The sequence below is a fragment of the Lagopus leucura genome, unplaced genomic scaffold (genome assembly GCF_019238085.1).
Source record: "Lagopus leucura isolate 7727_CA_CO unplaced genomic scaffold, USGS_WTPT01 Super-Scaffold_100064, whole genome shotgun sequence".
Taxonomy (NCBI): domain Eukaryota; kingdom Metazoa; phylum Chordata; class Aves; order Galliformes; family Phasianidae; genus Lagopus; species Lagopus leucura.
In genome coordinates, this window is record NW_024962308.1 from 244,159 (window position 1) to 263,342 (window position 19,184).

General features: G+C 44.2%; 1 protein-coding gene across 1 annotated transcript in view; it reads left to right on the top strand.

Annotated features, from left to right (window-relative positions):
- The first annotated feature begins 422 nt into the window (after nt 1-422).
- LOC122188504 (fibrillin-2-like) overlaps nt 423-19,184 on the top strand; it is a 126,750-nt gene continuing 107,988 nt past the window's right edge. Inside the window, 4 exon segments of the mRNA XM_042886862.1 lie at nt 423-450; nt 453-695; nt 1,245-1,248; nt 3,393-3,689. Of these exon segments, the coding sequence (XP_042742796.1) occupies nt 423-450; nt 453-695; nt 1,245-1,248; nt 3,393-3,689 (572 nt within the window).

Sequence of the window (19,184 nt, forward strand, 5' to 3'; positions counted from 1 at the left end):
TTCAAAGAATTTCTCTTTTGGAGCCAAGGTAAATTCTGAGTGTGAAGGTCCTAGGCTGTGTCATCAATCCTTCAAGTCCCCTGTCTTGCCTCATTTTATATTAGCTGTACAAGAGAACGATCAGCAAGAAAATTGTTTTACTTGAAACCTTTTTATTTTTTCTGCTCGCCTTTAGCACACGATCGCTTTTCAAAAATGAGATGAAGAACCAGTCCCAAATTGAAAATGATTTTTTTTTCTTTTTCTTTACCAAACCTTTTGATGTGAAGTCACTGTTACTAATGCCCCCCTACCTCCTGCAGCTCCAGCCCAAATTTGGGACAAGGAGTCACTTCGTCCAGCTGAACTGAAAGCACTCACTAATTAAGTGAGCCAAGGAGCCTTGCGCTCACGAGGAACGGCTAGGTGATAACCACGTCTGCATGCAAACGCCGAATCCAACCTCCCCCCCCCTCCTCAGCCCCTCCTTGAAGTTAAAAACTTTTGGCTCAAGAATGCGGTAGGGTTGTCCTCCTGCTACTCCCACTCCTCCTGCACCCCTTCCTCCGCCGCAAGGCCCTCCCCCTGCTCAATTTGGATTAGGCTGTACCTTTTCTTCTCTCCTTCAAGGGTGAGGGTTTTATTCCCTTCTTTTCTGCCCAGATCTCCACTAAACAAAGGAGCTCTGGGCACATCACCAGTTCCAGGACGTAAAGGTATTTAAAACAGTTTCAGACTAAATCCAGACCTGCGTAGCTAAGATCTGATTTCTTTCTATCTGTAATCGCAATTCTTTGTTTGCCTAGCTGTATTTTACTGTTTTGCACATTTTTCGGGGGGTTAATTTAATTTGCACACTCAGAGACATGGCTTTTTGAGATGTCTTTCCCGATTCCTTCCAAACTTGCAGCTAAGTTTTAAGTCTGATTTAGTGATTGATTCTCTCTTTGCTTTGTCAGTGCAATTCTTACAAGTGGCTCTTGATGGAATTTCTCAGAGCTCAAAGTAACTTTTGAGCCTTTCTTAAAATTCTCTTTTTATGGTGTAAAATGACTCTTCCTTACTCTCAGTAAGGACTGTGTTAATGCTCTCATGGTACGTGCCTATGTATCGATCATTTGTCATGCTTCTCAGTTCTCTGTGAGGAAATGGAGTTCCTTCATTTTAAGTTTCTGCATGAAAGCTGGAAATCTCTCGAAGTGTAAAAAATGTGGGTTTTTTATGACTTCTTTTCCATGTGTGTGCCACCTATAGAGCTCTGGGAGAAAAGTAAACGCTCTCCCTTTTGTCCTGCTGAAGATAATCACATCCCAGCCTTCGGCACAGGCATGTGCAGCAAGGCAGCAGCAGAGCTCGCAGGGCTGCTGCAGGAAGGGCCGTTTCTTTGTCTCTGCCTCTGCTCCCAGCCCTGCCTTTTCCTTCCCACTCCGTCTTTCTCATTCACTGCATTTGAAATATTAAGAGCCTGAAAAATGCATGCCCTCAAGAGCTGAGATTCCCAGCTAGGACATTGCTCTGAAGCTGGGAGGGTTTATTATATTATTATTACTGTTATTTTGGGTGTTCTTTTGTGTTTTTTTTTTTTTTTTTTTTTTTTTTTTTTTTGTGTGTGTGTGTGTGTGTGTGTGTGTGCGTGTGTGCGCGCGTGTGTGTTTTTTGGTTTTGTTTTTGTTGTTACTTTATTAGTTCAGGCTCACTCTGCCTTGTCTGGGCTGACTGTGCCTGCTGTGGGACTGGGCTGGAGCAGGAACGTGCTGCTGTGGGACAGCTGGGGGACGGGCAGGGGGAGTCGAGGGGCCCCGTCCCTCCGAGATATTTCCACTCTGGGTGGAGAAGGGAGGCCGGTGGGACCCCTCCCTGGAGAAGCACACGTCGGAATCCGGAGGGGAGAGCTGCCTGCCGGCCCTGCCCCGGCCGGGAGGAGGAAGGAAGGGACCCCGACCCCGGAGCGTGGGGGTGGGAAACGGAGAAGCCGAGCGCTCATTTGGACGTGCCAGCGCGGGGCCGGGAGATGCGGGGAATGGGAGGGGCAGCGCGGGCTGGGGCAGGAATACGGAGGCGTAGGATCGGGGGGCGCAGTCTGGGGATCTCGGCCGTGCTTCCGCGCAGCCCCACGCCTCTCTTCGCTCGCCCCGACCCCGCCTCGCCGCCCCGCCCGCTCCTCGCGGCGAGGCCTGGGCCGCGCTCACGGCGCTGGGGCGGCCCCGAGGCCGAAAGCTGTCCTCCAGGGGCTGAGCCGTGCGGAGCTGCGCCCCAGGCGTTCTCCTGTGCTGTCGGAGCCGCATCAGACTCAGATGACGGCAAGGACTGAAACAGAGCCGCTCCGGAGGCCGTTGTGCCTCGTAACCTCGGTGCCCCTGGCAGGAGGTGACCTCCGCCCGCCCCGCGGGGCTCATTCCCCAGCACTGCACCCTGGCCCAGGGCAGCGTCCTCAGCTGCCCACAGGAGCTCGTGTCTCCCCCGTCACTGCACCCCAGGGGAAAAAGCATGGCTCCGGTCGTCAGGACTGGTCCTCACAGGCTTGCATGGGGCAGAAAATCTCTTGGGGCTGCTTTGGTGTGATTCAGGGCAAAACCCTGGCGGTGGGCCCTGCCCGATGCGTGTGCTCAGGTGCAAGCCTGTAGCCCAGAAGAGCTGGTCCTGCTGTGCTCACCACGAGGCGTGTTGGCAGCCATGGGCTTTGCTCCTACACACCTCCCAGCATGCCCAGCCCTCCGCCTTTTTCTCTGTCACTTCACCATCATGGAAACCAGGCTTAGCTGAATGCACTGTCTTCATCCTCTAGCCTCAGACAACAATATTACATCTCACTCCAGCCTGCAATGACCCATTTGCCTACCTCAGCACTGACATACGTGCTCCTTTGATGTGTTTTCTACCATTCGCTCTGACTGCTCAAAATACCAAGTACCTGGAGGTAGTTTTCAAGTGACTGATCTTTATTCCATGCCCTGGCCTGGCTAGAATACAATATAGTGGGGCCTGGGAAGTTGATCCCTGGTCTCTTCTTGCTTCATAGCTCTGCATCTCATATTGCTCCTCTGAACTCACCTACCGTGCTGAATTCAGTAGCACAACCTGATACCAGGGGGTTCTAGGACAGATTGCTCTATGGTTACTCTTCATTTCCCTACCAGAAAGGCAGGAAAATGGATGCAAAGGTAGAATAATGAGTTTTAGAGATCATTTGGTTCCGACCTCTTGGGAAAGGAGGGCTTTGGCAATGATATGGTGGGAAATGACATTGTGAGCATGTTGGCTGTATGTACAAGGAGCCACACTCAGTGTGACTGTATGACCTCACTGTATTAACTCTGGGAAGGGGCAGTCTGGGGTGAACAGTCATTTTAAAAACGTGGAAGCTCTTGAGAACACTTGCTTGTTTCTCTTTCTTCTGTCTTTGATTCTAGAAGTGAACGGCAGGAAGGCACCTTGGCACTTAAAGGCTGCTGGCAAAATCCATTCTCCACCAAGGCAGCAGGGACCCTCCAGCTGGAAGAAGATTTCAGGGCAGCCAGGAACCGTGGAATCTGTGCCATCATGGGGGTATTGTGGCTGGCCAGGTTCATGCTGGGATGTACAGCAGTTTTGTATGTGGAACAAGCCCAGGGTCAATATGAAGGGGACTTGCAGACAGACAGATTTGCAGGCTATGAGGAAAGACAGCCAGCAAACAGAGTGAGAAGAAGAGGCCAAGACACTTTACGAGGGTACGTTTAATGTTCACTTCTATTTTATAAAGCAGAACTTGGTTTATTATTATAGCTCATAGTAACATGTCTACAGAATTGCTTTTCTGCCCTTTCGTTGAGCTCAGGAGGGAATCTGCTCTGCAGACACAGAACCCAGGCTGCTGTGTGAATAGAGTGCTGTGCAATGAACTCTTCTGCATTGATCAGTGGGTCACAGCAATTTCGGGTTCATGCATGAGTACTGTGAGGAGTCATCAACATCTTGCCTGCAGGTGGGAGGAGTCTTGGGCATTTACCTGGAGGGATGGCTCTGGCTGGTCTTTCTATCACCAGGGAAGATGTTATTGACTGGGTGTGCTACCTCTATCATGCTGCCAATTGATGTGGGTTATACTGTTGGCTGATTTTACACTGATAGTTGTTTTATCTACCATTGCTAATGGGTGAGTGTACACGCTAAGTCATCTGTTGTAAAGTAAAGCTGGGGCTTGTGGCCCCACCTGAGGAAAAATTGGTATGAGAGCTGGATCCGTGAGGATTTTCCACTTGAGGAGGGAGACAGGGTTCAGGCAAAGAATTCTCAAGCTTGTGCTGGAGCTCATCTGTATTCGCTTGCTCTCAAGATGGTTCCTGGCCCTAGAATTGATTCTGGGTTATTTTAAGTCTGCCTGGCTGTAGTTCTTGGAAAGAGTTCCTGTGTTAGTGGGCAGAAACAGAGCAGAACGTGATACACGCGCAAAGTTTGGAGTGTGCCAGAGTCCTCCAGAACTTGCTGGGAAATGCTTCTTGAATGGGATGGAGCGCCATGCTTTCAGCCCAGACAATCAGATGTGCATGTTTGGGCTGGAGCTGGAACCCAGAGCTTGGCAGTTGAGCTGCAACAGGCAGGGCCATGGTGCTTGCAGCATTTGCTCATGGAATTCAAAAGTGCATGGCCACTTGCTTCTGCTATGGTGGATTTGGAGATGATGGACAACAGCTGTCCTAGGGTTTGGTCAAACCCCTAGCTCAAAGCTAGCTACCAGAAAAAAGTAGCCGTTAGCTCCATCACAGAGCAGGGCTACCCTGTGTCTCACCCAGTAAAATCTAGAAGGACTTTTACTGTGATTCTTTCAGGTATCTTTGAGTCCATTCAGATAAAACATTCCAAACCTTTATGATTAAAGGGCTGAAGGATATTTCTTGCAGAGGATAAGATGACAGTCTGCCAGACCAGAGACTGTGGCTGTCCAGGGCTAGAGGTGATCACAGTTTTCACAATGCAGATAGAAAGAAATGGAGTTAGTTCATGTGTTCATTGGTTATCCTATTTTGTGCAGCCCTGTGAGAAAGAAGGAAGAGCAGAGCACAGAAGTGATATTTCCATTCCTCACAGGATCTCAGGGAAGGTCACTGGAAACCAGTGATCTTACAAAACTCAGGGACTTCGGTAACCAGACTCTTTTCAAAAATGACTTAGAGCTTGAATTCTCCTGACTTTCAGTGGGCCTGAAGCATCCAAATGCCATACGCTTTAAAAAATGGATCCTGAGTTCCCAAGTTAGAAATGACTTCTGAAAACTTTTCTCTGAAGCCCCAGACACTGGTTGGCCAACACTGAAGTAAATACTAAATTATCTGTTGTGTAAGCAACTGAAGGCCACACAGTAAGTTTGAGGCACGATCGGGAACAGGCCTGAAGTGTCTGGCTCCAAATCCCCTGCTGAGAGCTAAGGACCACACCACTGGCTCTTTGGTTTTCCCTCTGCTTTCCTAATGCCCTCTGAAGCAATTGCTGTAGGAAGAGAAAAACTCCACTGGGGAACATGCAAGATCTGTTTAAAGACATCTTAGCAAACGTAAATTAAGATAGCTGGAGATTCATTGTTCTTGGCCCTTTGGAGGGCAGTCTGTTGTTGAGAGAATGATGGTGGGCAATGCAAGGAGCGCTGCCAAAGCACAGTGGCTGGGCTCGTGCCTCAGGCACTTCCCATGCTCTGTGTCAAGTGACCCTGAGAGTCTCCCGTGTTCTGTGTCCCGATCTCTCCTTCAGGATTTCCAGCCCGTCAATGAACTGTCTGTTTAAAGTCTCCTTTTTCACAAGTAGATACACCACTTGAGATGAGAAATCTATTGCAGAACGGTGTTTGAAGTTGTGTTCTCCTGGGCTGAGAATACAGCAACAGATGTCACCAACTGTACTGGTGTGGATGGGGCTGTAAACCAGCGAAAGCCATCCCCTGCAGAGTTACAGACTCACTGCTTTTGTAGATTCCCAGAACCCTGCTAGTCCCTGGTGCTGTTTTGTCTAGAAACAAATGTAGAGAGGTGCACTTGTGGTTGAGCATCTTCCCTGATCTGTCTGACCACATTTATTACCCTTCTTTGGGACAATCAGAAAAGCCATAATTGTAGGTTTGGTTTACTCACAGGCAGAGATAGTAGCAGAATAATTGAATTAGTAGTAGAATCTTTAGTAGCAGAATAAATGAATTAACAGTAAGTTTTATTACTGCAAGTTTACATGGTAGTTTTTCTCTCTCTCCTTTTTCTTTTTTTAATTTTAATTTATTGTTATTTTATACTGTAGGTATGTAGGTGGCATATCTTGACTACTGCAATCATCTGTCCTATAAATCCACACCTCTAACATACATCTGAACCTCTAAATATATTTAACCGTAGTGTATTTCAGTAGTGTTTATGGCAGCACTTCAAATATTTGCTTTGGAATTTGCTTTCCAAGACCCACAACTTTTTTTTTCAGAGAGATAAACAAATTTCAGTTCAGCCTTCATTTGAGATATCTTTGTTTCTAAGACTTTCTTTAGTTCTGAGACTTTCAGAATTAAAATACAATGAAGCTGAACTGCATTACGTGGAGTTCAACTGGTGGCTTCCCTTTCTCAGCCTGATGATTGTGTAAGACCTGGGCTGCCAACCCAGCCTGATTGCTCTCTATTTTTGGTGACAGCGTTCAAAAATTTGTAGACCACTACTGAACGGAAGGAAAGAGGCAAAAAGATTTTGTGGGTCTCCGCTCAGATCTAATGATGATGGTACAGCACATAGTCCTAAGTTCTTCTTCCTCTTCTCTTTTGTGGAAGCCTTCTACTTGAGGCTTCAGAGCTGTCCATATCTTTGACTTCTTGTTCATAGAAAGAATTCATTTTGTCAGTGCAAGTTAATAAAATCTATTTTCCTTTTATACAGTATGCTTGATACCTGCCAGATCTTAAAAGCCTTTTATAATATTAACATGCAATGAGCAGATCATTTTGTCCATGGCAGAAATGTTTTTTGCTCCCAAAGTGGAATATGACAGACAAATGTATACATGAGAGAACTTAAAGCAATCAACTTCAACGTGCTAGAGCTGGTTCTTTCATCCCTGAATGTGTTTGAAAAACATCTGGATGTGGTGCTCAGGGATGTGATGTAACAGGGGGCTGTTAGATTTAGGGAAGTATGGTTAGGCTGAGGTTGGACTTGATGATCTTGAAGGTCTTTTCCAACTTGAGCAATTTTATGATTCTATGATTCTGTGATACTTATTCTACCAATTAATTGTGCCCCTCTTTTTGTCCTGAGTGAATGGAACTATGGATTTTCTCCATCTCTACATTTTGTTCGATTTAAATTTGGGCAGGAAATTAGGATCGCAGCTGAACTGGACAAAGAAGTGTGACCAGGTGTCTTCCACTTCTTTCCAACTTGCCATATGGGGAATGTTTACCAACTCTAGAGGAATCAAGTATGCAGGCATGTTTGGTGTTCCTTCCTGCTGCTGCACGTAGCACACATTCCTACTGTACGAGTAATTCCCCGTGGGTTTCCCAGGAAAGCCTTATGTAAACACAAGCAGCGCTGGATATCTGCTCTGCTTTGGTGTCCAGTGGCTTTATACGAAGCCATCATCAATTAGTATGTGGCTCACTTCAAAAGTAATAACGCCTCCTATTTATTTGCATTGAAACAAGATGCAGAGAGCACAAAAACACCATTTGATAGAGCAAATGCTCAGCTACAAAACACTGTTTTCCAGCACAGTCAGCACCATTAGCTGTGCATTTTCACCAGCGATGAACAAGAGCTGCATGTCATGCTTGTACAAATCTGCTCCAGTGGAGGTGACCCACTGCTGCTGTCACCACTGCTGAAATGCAGGTTGGATGTGGTTCTATTAGAAAATAGTGCTCTGTTTCCTTCCCAATATTCTTTAATAAGGGGAAAGTATGAAACAAATGCAAAGAATGGAATAGATGCAAGTAAACAAGTGTATTATTCACCAATGCCTCTACAAATAGCAAATAATGAAATAATGTGGAGCAATAAATCGCAGCCAAAGCTGTGATTTAATCTGTCTTTAAACCCATTAAAGTAGAGGCAATTTAGAATTACTGTCTCCTGTGAGGAACAGCACTGACAAATCCATTTGTGAAGTAGGATTTGAATAGGATTATTAGTTTAATGAACTACTGAACAGTTTCCAAGAGCAAGAATGTGTTTAACAAAGGGGAAAGAAAAGATGATTAGTCTGCAGCCAGCTAAGCTGTTTGCTGGCAGTGTGATTTCCTGTAAGTTCATGGCTGCCTATTTTTTTAAAGTCAGAATAAAGGCTCAGCTACAGCCTGACTTTATACAAAACTAATTATGTCAAGCCCATTAATTAGGAAATGGCCACTGCAATTGAGAAGATGGATGAAGATGGAATGCTTCAGAAAGAAGGACATATATCACATCTCTTCTATTGCTCTGATCTATGCAAAATGACAGAGAAGCATCTCAGTGAGTTGTGGGGAATGGAGAGGAAGGACGCACTGTGACTGCAGAAGACAGGAGGAATTGATGGGGTGTGGATAAGCTAAACTCTCCACTCACCCCAGCTTTGAAGCTCAGGTGCAGTGTTTGTGGGGGGAGCTACGGGCCGTGATTGTGTGCTGTGGCAGCCGTGTACATTTCAGCTGACACTGTGATGATGTTTAATGTCAGAGGGAGCTGGGCACAGCGTAGACCAGCTTCACTGAGAAGTGCCCAGAGCAGATGATTTCCAGCAGCACTTTAATCTGACTTAATACCTAACATTGCAGTTCCACAAGCATCTTAGTACAGTAATTATTAGCTGTTATCAGCTCTCTTGTCCTTGCATTATGGGATCTCACCATCACACTGGCTCCCTGTTTTGCATTACTGCTGGCACTGCTTTCCTAATTTGTGTTGCTGCTGGAATGCTTATGGAGAGGATGATGCCCAACTGGAGTGAGCATCCAGAGATGAGCAGAGCACAGGGCTGTCCCATTCAGAGGCAAAACCCAGTGTGCATCAGCCTGGAGTCCTGGTAGGAGCACAGCACAGTGAAACCACAGCCAAATCCCACGTGTCTTGTGGCATCTGCAGTTCTGTAAGTGGGGATTATTAACTCTCATATTTACTCAGCAAAAATATCAGCCCATATACAAATACCCTGTGTGACGAAAACCAGGATTTTTATTTTTTTTTTATCAGAATCAACTATAATTTTTTCCCCGCTGATACTTGACGTTCATTGGAAACAAGCCTTTATAAAGTGCTGATCCTTGAAAAAAGCAACTTGTTTGTGTGTTTCATGATCATGGGCCTGATTCTGCCTTTGCTAAGGTTAAGGATAATACTTTCATTGATTTTATGGAAAGGAATTTGGCTCAAATGGGAGTCAGCAAATCTTTCTTGCACCATTACCATCCCAGCCCTCGTCTAAGTTTAGTGAGCTGTTGATTTCCCAAAGTCCCAGAGTCGGAGTCCTTTAGATGTAGAAGCTCAACTTTGAGTCTTTATTAAGAAAAAAAAAATTATTGACCTCAAAGTGGTAGAAAATTCCCTTGAAAGTGAATTCCTGTTTTGAGCAGGAATCATGGCTGCTGAAAAGCATGAAAGCTAAAATGTCCCATTTCTGAATTTTACAGCTTGTGCAGCCGGGCTCCACCTACTGAGTGTGTGTTGTTCCTGATAAAAGCCCTGAACCAGAGTGGTAGAAACACTTCAATAAGCAGATCTGTGGGATATTTAACCAATTTCAACAAAAGAAACTACATGCATGTACCCAAAGAGTTGTTGTTCAAAAGAAACTGTGTTGCTTATGGCTGTCCACACATCAAGTGGGTTTTCTTTACAAGCCCCTGAATTGCATGCCCATGCACAAAGGACTCTCCATCTTCAAGGAGGCAGCTTTGGGGCATCTCCATGTAGCAGCAGAGAAGAACATGGCAGGGGAGAGCATGGCCAAATTCTAGTGAAGTTTTCTTGCTTTCTCCCATCTCTCAGCTCCAAGACCTGATGAAAATGAGTTTAAGTGACAATATGTTTGCTGTGTGGCACCTCAGTAAAGGTACGGCTGGAGCTTCTTTCACTGAGCTCCACTCTTTCCTTGGGAACATCTCGACAGCATCCAGATCCTTGTACTCCACACATGTAAACCTTTATATTTTGTCATAAAGCCAAAAGAGAAATACTACAACCAACAGAAGGAACAGTGATAAGGCAACAGCTTCTGATTTAGGATTCTCATTCCTAAGTTTTCTTTATGTGTTGATTTTATTGTTATTATTATTATTATTTAAATGATTAAGCTTGAGCGTCTGTTTGCTTTTGTTATTGGCAGGAAACATTATGGCAAGTATTGGCATGGTAAAAGATTGTCTGGCATAAAGTGTGGTATATACAGGGCCTTGTTCAGAATTTTTAAGAAATGGGTTTGAAGTTTGGTTAATTTCAAAATGTGTGAAAGAAAAAAAAGAAGGATGGGAGAGTCAGTAATGCCGCTTTCCAAATTAAAGTGTTGTGCAGTTCCTGGAAATCAGTTGCACTTTCAGTCTCTTTCAAAGGAAAGTCTACTCTGTGGTTTCTTGCCAACATTCAGGATTTAAGCAAATTTGCACAAATAAGAGCAGACTTCCCTACCATCATTCATACAAAATGCTTGAAGATCTGAATAAAGGGAAAAAACAGAATTACTGACAAAGAAAATACATGTAATGAAAGATGTAGTGGACACACATTGCCAAAAAAAAAAGGTTGTTAACATTATTGGTCTTGAACTTGCCCTTAACTGTAGATGCATACAGTCTTGTGAAAGCAAGGCTTTCTTTGTGTTTTTCTTCTTTTCCTTTTATGAAACTGAAAAATAATGGGAGAATCTTGGATCTTGTGGCTCGTTGTGCTGAAAATTATGGGAACTAAACTCCCAGCATACAGCAATCAACCACTGATGCCCTTTAAGTAAGTGAGATGAGTTTTTTTTTTAGACATCAGAACATTTATGTCAAAACAGAGAGGCTGGCAGACAAAGGAAAGTTTTGACAACTTGAAATAACTCGTTAAAAATGTAAAATCATTAATTTTGGCTCCGTTTGTCCGCTTTCAAATTCACAACAGAGATAACGCATTAAAGAAAAAAATAATGAGACGCAGGGTTTTTTTGGCAGGAGAGGAGGACTAATTTTTGATGTAATTACTGTCACGAGCAAAATAAAACTTGTGTTCCCCAGCTGTAAGTAAGGTAAAAAGGAAATGAATGTGTATTAATAAGAGCATAGTTCTGCACTCTCTCAAGGTGCCTTTTCTCTCCCCTGTATATACTGCCTATTTAAGCTCATAGGTCTTGAGAGGAATACCTGCTGTCTTAGAACACAGAGCAGCCTGCTCATAGATCTCCACGATTCATAACTGCTGCTTTGGGGCTCTGGCAAAATGCCCTCCTAACGATTTGCAGTGACCTGAGGTTACTGTTGCATGCCAGAAATAGCCAAGGTGCAGCTTTTGAATGCATGTATGCACACTGACCATGCACGTGTGCAGTGTTAGTTTGCAGGGTGTGTATATCCTTCACTCAGCTTTGCATAGCTTGGGTCAGCAGAACTTGGAGAACAGAAGGCTCCAAGGAGACCTCATTGTTGCCTTCTAATACTTCAAGGGAGCGTATAAACAGGAGGGGAAATGGCTGTTTATGAGGGTGGATACTGATAGGACAAGGGGAATGGTTTTAAACTGAGACAGGGGAGGTTCAGGTTGGATATTAGGAGGAAGTTTTCACCCAGAGGGTGGTGAGGCACTGGAACAGGTTGCCCAAGGAGGCTGTGGATGCCCCATCTCTGCAGGCATTCAAGGCCAGGCTGGATGTGGCTCTGGGCAGCCTGGTCTGCTGGTTGTTGACCTGCACACAGCAGGGGGTTGGGACTAGATGAGCGTTGTGGTCCTTTGCAACCCAGGCCATTCTAAGAACTGTATTGTAAGCATAAGGGGTTATTTTGGTGTGAGCCAGTTGTGTCAGTGGCAGTCAGGCAGCCCTCTCAGGTTGGCTTTCCCTCTCTGTCCGAAGTCCTCTTCCTGAATCACATGGAGATGTGGAGGGAGAGTTTTTGAGCCTGAGCTGGAGATCCAGAGGTTCAGGATGAGACTTCCCCTTGTTGCAGGCTCTTGCCCCATTGCTTTCATGCTCACATGTATTGAGTTAGCTGCATCTCGTCAGGAAAAAGGAATCATAGAATCAAAGAATGGCCTGGGTTGAAAAGAAGCATAATTATCATGTAGTTTAGACCCCCCTGCTGTGTGCAGAGTTGCCACCCAGCAGCCCAGGCTGCCCAGAGCCACATCCAGCCTGGCCTTGAATGCCTGCAGGGATGGGGCATCCACAGCCTCCTTGGGCAACCTGTTCCTGTTTGTCTCCACCCTCGATGAAATGAGGCTTAGAGACATTTGTGTGCAATCTCTAACGGCAATGTATTTCAAGTGGGCTGTTCCCAGAGCACAAGGAGCTGCCCTCCTAATTACTTTGAAATTCAAAATTCAAAGTTGAAAATTGCCTTAGGAGCAGAGCAGTTCTGGCACACAGTATAAAGGCCCACTGAAGCCTTCTCAGGCAGAGTCCATCATAAATTTGAGGCAACCCACTTTTTTATTCAGCCAAATCAATTTAATGTCTGGGAATTACAAAACAGGAATTTTGTTTTTTTTCTACTGCTTTAGGAATACAAACATACACTGAGAGGATGAGATGCACTGATTTCAAAATCTCAGAGAAGGCTGTATTTGGCAGCAAGAAATCCCATCTCACCCTTCAGAAGATACCTTTTAGAGTTCACCCAAGAAGATCTCTGGAATCACAGCACTTCCTTCAATTTATAAATTACTTTTAAAGGCAAAGAATTTCTGATAAATGTTTTGTTGTTGCATTTCAATGCTGTTTCAATTTCAACCCAAAGATAATTAAATACGTATTAAAAAGTGTAAGAGACATCTGAAAAAAAATGTTATTTTCTCACCATTTTTTAATATAATAATGAAAATAGTAAACATGAATATCTTTATTTTAAGCTACATAATTACTTACCTGTAAGGTATGTGTAAGGTATATGTTCTGATATTGTGTGCTTCCCTAATTTAAGCATCAAGGCTATGTTTAATCATCCATTCTCTAGGAAAAATAACTAAAACATTAAAACAGATATTAAAATAATTGTTTAAATTAAGACTTTCTTTTGTTAACTAAAACAACCAAGAAAAATATAGTCTCTTTTCACTTAAATCAACGTTTCCTGGCTGTAGCCCGTCCTTGGTTCTGAGGGGAGGAGCAGTGATGCATGCTTGCTCCTCTTCGTAGAGCTCCTGTTTCCTTAGAGATGTCTGCAGTTGAGAATCAATGCACAAGGGACAATTTCATTTGCCCTAAGAACTTTCCATGGCTCTTCATATTTGCTCTGCTATTTGGCACTATGTTCCATCCCCATTTCTCTCCTCTAAAATTTCTTCTACATAGCCTTCCCACATTACTCTGCATCCTCTCTCACCTTTATAAAATTCATTAAATCTCCTGGCTCCTCTCTTCTATCCTTTGCTCGAAGAATAAATTCTCCTCAAAAGAAGCTGCAACACAAACAAGCTGTTAGCTTCCAGTCTCTGTCATGGTCATTTTAAGTGGATACCATCATTTCTGTGTTGCTCAACAAACAGGAGGTTGGTCCCATTCCAGGACTAAGTGACTGTGCTGTCACCTCTGAGCTATCTCAGTTCTGTTGCTAGAGTCTATTTGGCAGCTGAATTCAGGTGCTTGAGAGTTTCATCTCTCTGTGGATCTAATGTTGAGATCTTCCGAGTCCCAGCTAGGTCTGGGCTCAAGCAGAGGGCAGTCTGGCATTGTTAAGGAGCACAGATGAGAGAAGTGCTCAGTGATAGCACTAGAGTTTGCTTAGGAAGAAGCTGTGTGCCAGTTCACAACTACTTTTTGGGAGGTAGGATTGAGGTTTCTGGAACTGAAGTAAGGGGAGCTCCAGGATCCAGAGAGATAATGGTCTCCAGCGGGAATGGGACATCGTAAGTCTGGGATTTCAGTGAGCTCAGATTTAAATAGTTCTGTTGTCACAGATGAGCATCTCCTTCATGGCTGGTCCCATGCATGGTCAGCTGCCTGGTTTTTCTGTCTTGGTCCATGCATGTCACCCCAGGGCAGAGAACTTTGCTGACTGTGCCAGACACAGCATGAAGCAGCCCCTTCCTGGGCTCATCCCATTGACACGGTGGTGGCTCAGTTTGGGTATTGCTGAGAGCCATAGGAAAGTGATCTGTAGCTCTGCTCAGCAAGCAACTTCAGAATGTTCTGAATTGTCACTATTTTCATGCTTACAGTCTTACCCAGCAGAATAATTGCTCTTTCAAAGTGCATAAAGTCTCTTTCAAAGTGCGTAACTTGTGCTGGTGTTATCAAAAAGACTAAAGGTGCATTTCTGCACCTTTGAAACTGGTTTCTTAGTACCAAATATAAGTGACATCACTGGGACAAACTTATTCCTAAAAGCTAAATAGAGGATATGCTGCTTTGCAGAACAAGAGAATGATTTCTCTGGTAGGAGCAGTTAAGGACCTCATTTTCGGGATGGAGTCACTATCCTTACATTAAATGGGGTTGCCTGATATATTTCTCCTTCTGTGTATTTATTGATGATAAAGACAGCTGGCTTCTCTAGTGGCACTGCTCTTCTTAATTACTTTTCAAACTGTCCATCACAGGAACATGTATCGACTAGACTTGGGATAGTATTCAGTGAATGTACAGATAGCCCAGTCCTAGGCTTACAAAGCCAATAAACCTCTAGAAGTACTTGCAGTGCATATGAAGGACTGGGTAAGTCAAGAACTCCGCTCAAGATCCTTAGCTGTGCCTGAGGCCAGGGATGCAAATGTCAGCATGGTTTCAGATTTATTCTCACCCCGTGACACAATCCCAAATCCCTGTAGATGGAGAGATACATGGACAGAAACCACTATCACATTTGGCAGTAATTATTGTCCCCCTAGTGATCTCCACTGCCTGCAGTAGTGTTCCCACTTATTGTGTGAGATGATCCCTGGAGCCCAACAAAGAATCAGGCTAATATCAATACCAGAAGGAATTCTGAATCATAGGAAAGATTTCCTATGATTCATCGAAGAGGCAAGATCATCTTCCTTGAAAAGCCACAAGCTTCAATCTTATACAACTAGAGAATGCAGTAATGGTATTGATGCAAATTCCTCCTATTTGACTTTGCACACGCATGAACTCCATGACAAGAAAATGAGTTGCAAGGACAAATACTCTAAAAAGAGTTTCCATGTCTCATAAGTAAAATAGATGATCTGTGGAAAGCAGATGCCCTTTCTTTCTGCAATATCAAATAAATATTTACCAGCCTGGAATTAGCTAAATTGTCACTGAGCTGGTGAATTTACAGCAAAGACTAACTCAAGATGGTTTGTAGATATCTAGGGTATTATGGCCTATGGCCATTCCTAAAACTGAACAAACAGAAGCTTTGAGAATTGTCCGAATCTGTTGCCAAGGGGTTTGATTTCACCATAAATATTTCTTAGATGAATTTTGGAAGACAAATAAAAACTGGAAGAACTTCTTCCACTGCTGCCCCTGAAGACCCACTGTCCACCCAGCAGGAAGAAGGTTTAGGCTGTGTCAGGGAGGGAAATGGTTCATGGCCTGACCTTGGAAAGCTGAATGCGTTTGTTTCTTCAGTTACATTATGGATCTGGAGAACAACTTCTGTTCAGCTTTATCTTAAGCTCAGATCCCCTGTTTGGAGAGATCTGAAGTCTGTCATCTTTGAAAACTGTCCTTTAGGACTATTTAAAAATGATGATAGTAAGCCAAGCAATGGATAGCATTGTGGCAAACAAGACAAAGTGACCAAGATCCTTTTTTCCTGTGAAGGTCCTGTGATCTGCAGAGGGTAAAGAACAAATGAAATCATCTAAGAGTGGATGGGTATTGCTCTGCAGCTACATGGAAAGGTGTTAGGATTAAATGTGGGAAAATATCAGTACTGCAGAGCAGATTTTGCTTTAATTTCACCATAACCACATTCCTGGGAGATTTTGGCTTCGATAGGAGCCCTGTGCAATTGTGCTTTTGGAAATGCAGCATCACTTTTGGTGGTAGCCCAGGGGATACCCATGGAGATGTTACTGGTAGTGCAACAGTCAGTGAGCGCAGGGCAGATAACAAGTCTTTCACAACCATTTACAAAGGTTTAAATTATCATTTGTTTTCCTGGAAAGATGGTGAGGCCATCAAGGAGAATGTTGGAGCAGCAGGGAGCAATCCCTGTGCAGACCAGAGCAGCTTTGAGAATTACCCCAGCCCTGGCAGTCCACCAATTTTCACTCACTTCTGTCTTCCTCTGATTTAAGGAATGGAAATACCACTTCTGAAAGCCAGCAACAACTGAGACACGCTGATTACCCACAACAGGGGAGACAAATCCTGGGCTGCTGCGCCTGCTGTCTGGAAAGCACACATTACATGTAGCCAAGGCTTCATTAGCTTTGGGCCTTCCTGGGTGGCAGAAGTGCCACTTGCGGGACATTGCACAAAGCAGTCCTTCCATTACAGCCTTCTGAAGAAGACAGACTTTACACTGGGCATTCGTTCTGCTAAGGCTGAAGGAGTGGGCAAAGATCTGCGTACATGCATGTGTGTTGAGAACATAGCTGTGGGTTAAGCAGGAAGTTCAGGGTAGCTGTACTTAGTTTTTGGCCAGACTTGAGTCTGTCAAACATTCCTAGCCCAAACTTCACATGCTGTGCTGTCTGCCCTCCTCTACTACAATGAGTACAGTTCTGCTGGGGTCACACTAGGCATCTGACAATAATTGGCAAACGGAGCCCTTGTCGTCTGCTTGCATCACTAGTAGGCAACAATTCAGTGCTCTAGGCTGTAGTTCTCAGGCTGTTAACAGGAACAGCCCGGTGCCACTTGTGTTCTGTCCCCACTAGGAGATTGGCATCCTGAGCCTGTGGCCATTTTTGTGGTGTAAACTGTCTCCCAGTGCTTGCTCATGCTTTAGTGCTTGCTTTCCCAGTTCTCGGATGTAGTCACTGCCAGCAGGCAGGACTTGGTGCCATCAATTGAAATTCATGCTTATCTCTGTAATCCTATTGTTTATTTAAAGTGAACAAAGAAGATACTATGGGCAGCATTACTCTTCCCTCTGTCCTTTCTTAGCATCATCCTTTAATCCATATTAATTTTTATTAAAATGGTTCTCTTTAACATCTCTTTAGCCTTTTCCTTGTCTGCACAGGCTCTGTTGCCTCCACGGCTCTGATACCCAAAGGAAAAGTCACAAGGCTATTAGCGCTGTCTCAGCATTATAGTTATGTCTCTCCAGGACTGCATCATGTCTGGATAAGACCCCCTTGCTACTACTGGCTACCGAAGAGGTAAAGCTGAAATGAGGAGAGCTAAAAAAATCTCCTTATTCTTAATTTAGGACTCTGAAATATCTATGGGTTTCAATTACCAGTTATAATAAGGATGTTGTGTGCAAATTTGCTGAACTTGAATTAATTTTCCTCTAGCTTTCACCTTCTTGTTACTTGGAGCATTTCACTATGAGCAGTGGTTGCTGTCGTCCAAACAAGTAAATGAGATGCTTTTTATTTATACCCTCTCGCTGAGAGGGACGTGTATTGCCAGCTTGTGTTTTCCAGGATCAAGATAACTGCTATTCCTTTCAACAAGCATTTTTTTTCACAACTTGCTGATGAAGTTATTTTTTTCCTATAAAATGCAGTTCTCCTTACTGAGGTCTTGCTTTGGAATCCAATTTCGTTCTCCCTCCAGGTAGTTTCTGTGGCACCATTAACTTCAATGAATTCTCCCCAGGTTTTGATTAGAAATTCTGCTATTTTTTAGCACATGCTTGTAAAGGTTCAGTCTTCAAGGAACAGCGGTGAACTTGTAGCTTAACTTACTGTGTAACAGAGTGCCCAGAAGCTCTGCCAGGATCTCTGCACAGGGTTTGATGAAATCCTTGGCTGACTGTCTTTAAGAAAATTTCTTATCTCTACCTTTGCACAGTTGGCACTTGCCACGCCTTGTGTTGAATTTCATTCAACTTCCACTTTCTTCTGTGTTAGTCTACAAAGCTGATGCCGGATTTCTCTTCCTTCCCTGATTTTGATCCAAAAACTCCTAGTATTTTGTCTGATAAAATAACTATGTAATATTCTTTAACCTTCACATAGGCTTGAAGTAGACTGAGGCCTGGGTGTCAAACTCATGAGTGTGCTGAGAGCAATGGCTCCGTTCTGTGCATAACTGTTCACGTCTGCGTGTTGAAAATGGGGACCAGTAGACAGATTCAGAGGCAAGTCAAACTGCGGTGTTTGGTGACCGTATGGTCTGTAAATGGCATCAGGAGTCCTATATCATTAAAGATCATCCATTCATCTTTTCTTTATCCTGAGGACCTGAGAGTTGAAACTTAGGATTTGCAGACCACCGTCTGCTCAGAGTGAACTCTGCCTTCCGAGTTAATACTGACCACAGATGTGTATCTGCTTCTACTGAGATTTACAGCTGAGTATCAGTGGCAGTTCTGGCTGGCTTTGTACATTTTCCAACCTAATGCAATCAGGAACTGAAGCCCAGAATGTTCCCCCATCTGCAGGGCACTTAAATCCATGGCAGCAGAATCAATTCTGCATTCAGGGTCCCCTTTTATCTGCTCATCACAGAGAAGCAACAGATGCCCAGCCTCTTGGAAAAAAAGTAAGCCCATTTGAAGTCAAAATACAGATTTATTCTCCACCTTCAATTGTAACAACACATTTGATAGTGTTATAGCAGAGACTTTGATTTTGCATTTTGGGTTTGGTGAAGGAGGCTCCCAGAGAGCACCAGGCGAATGCAGCACATGTAGGCAGTTGCCCCAGTTTCTGCACAGGTCACTGTGTGCTCTGGGAACACCAGAACTGAGAAGGAGAGCAGCGCACAACTTTGCACAGAAAGTCATTTAATATTTGTGCTGCTCATCTTGTAGCCACCATGGAAAGCAGAAGCTAAGATTGCTTTTACATGGAACACCACAGAATCCCATAATTGCAGAGTTGGAAGGCACCTCAAGAGATCATTGAGTCCAATCCCCTGCTAAAGCAGCTCCCTATAGGAGGTCACACAGGTAGGCGCCCAGACAGGTCTTGAATATCTCCAGAGAAGTAGACTCCACC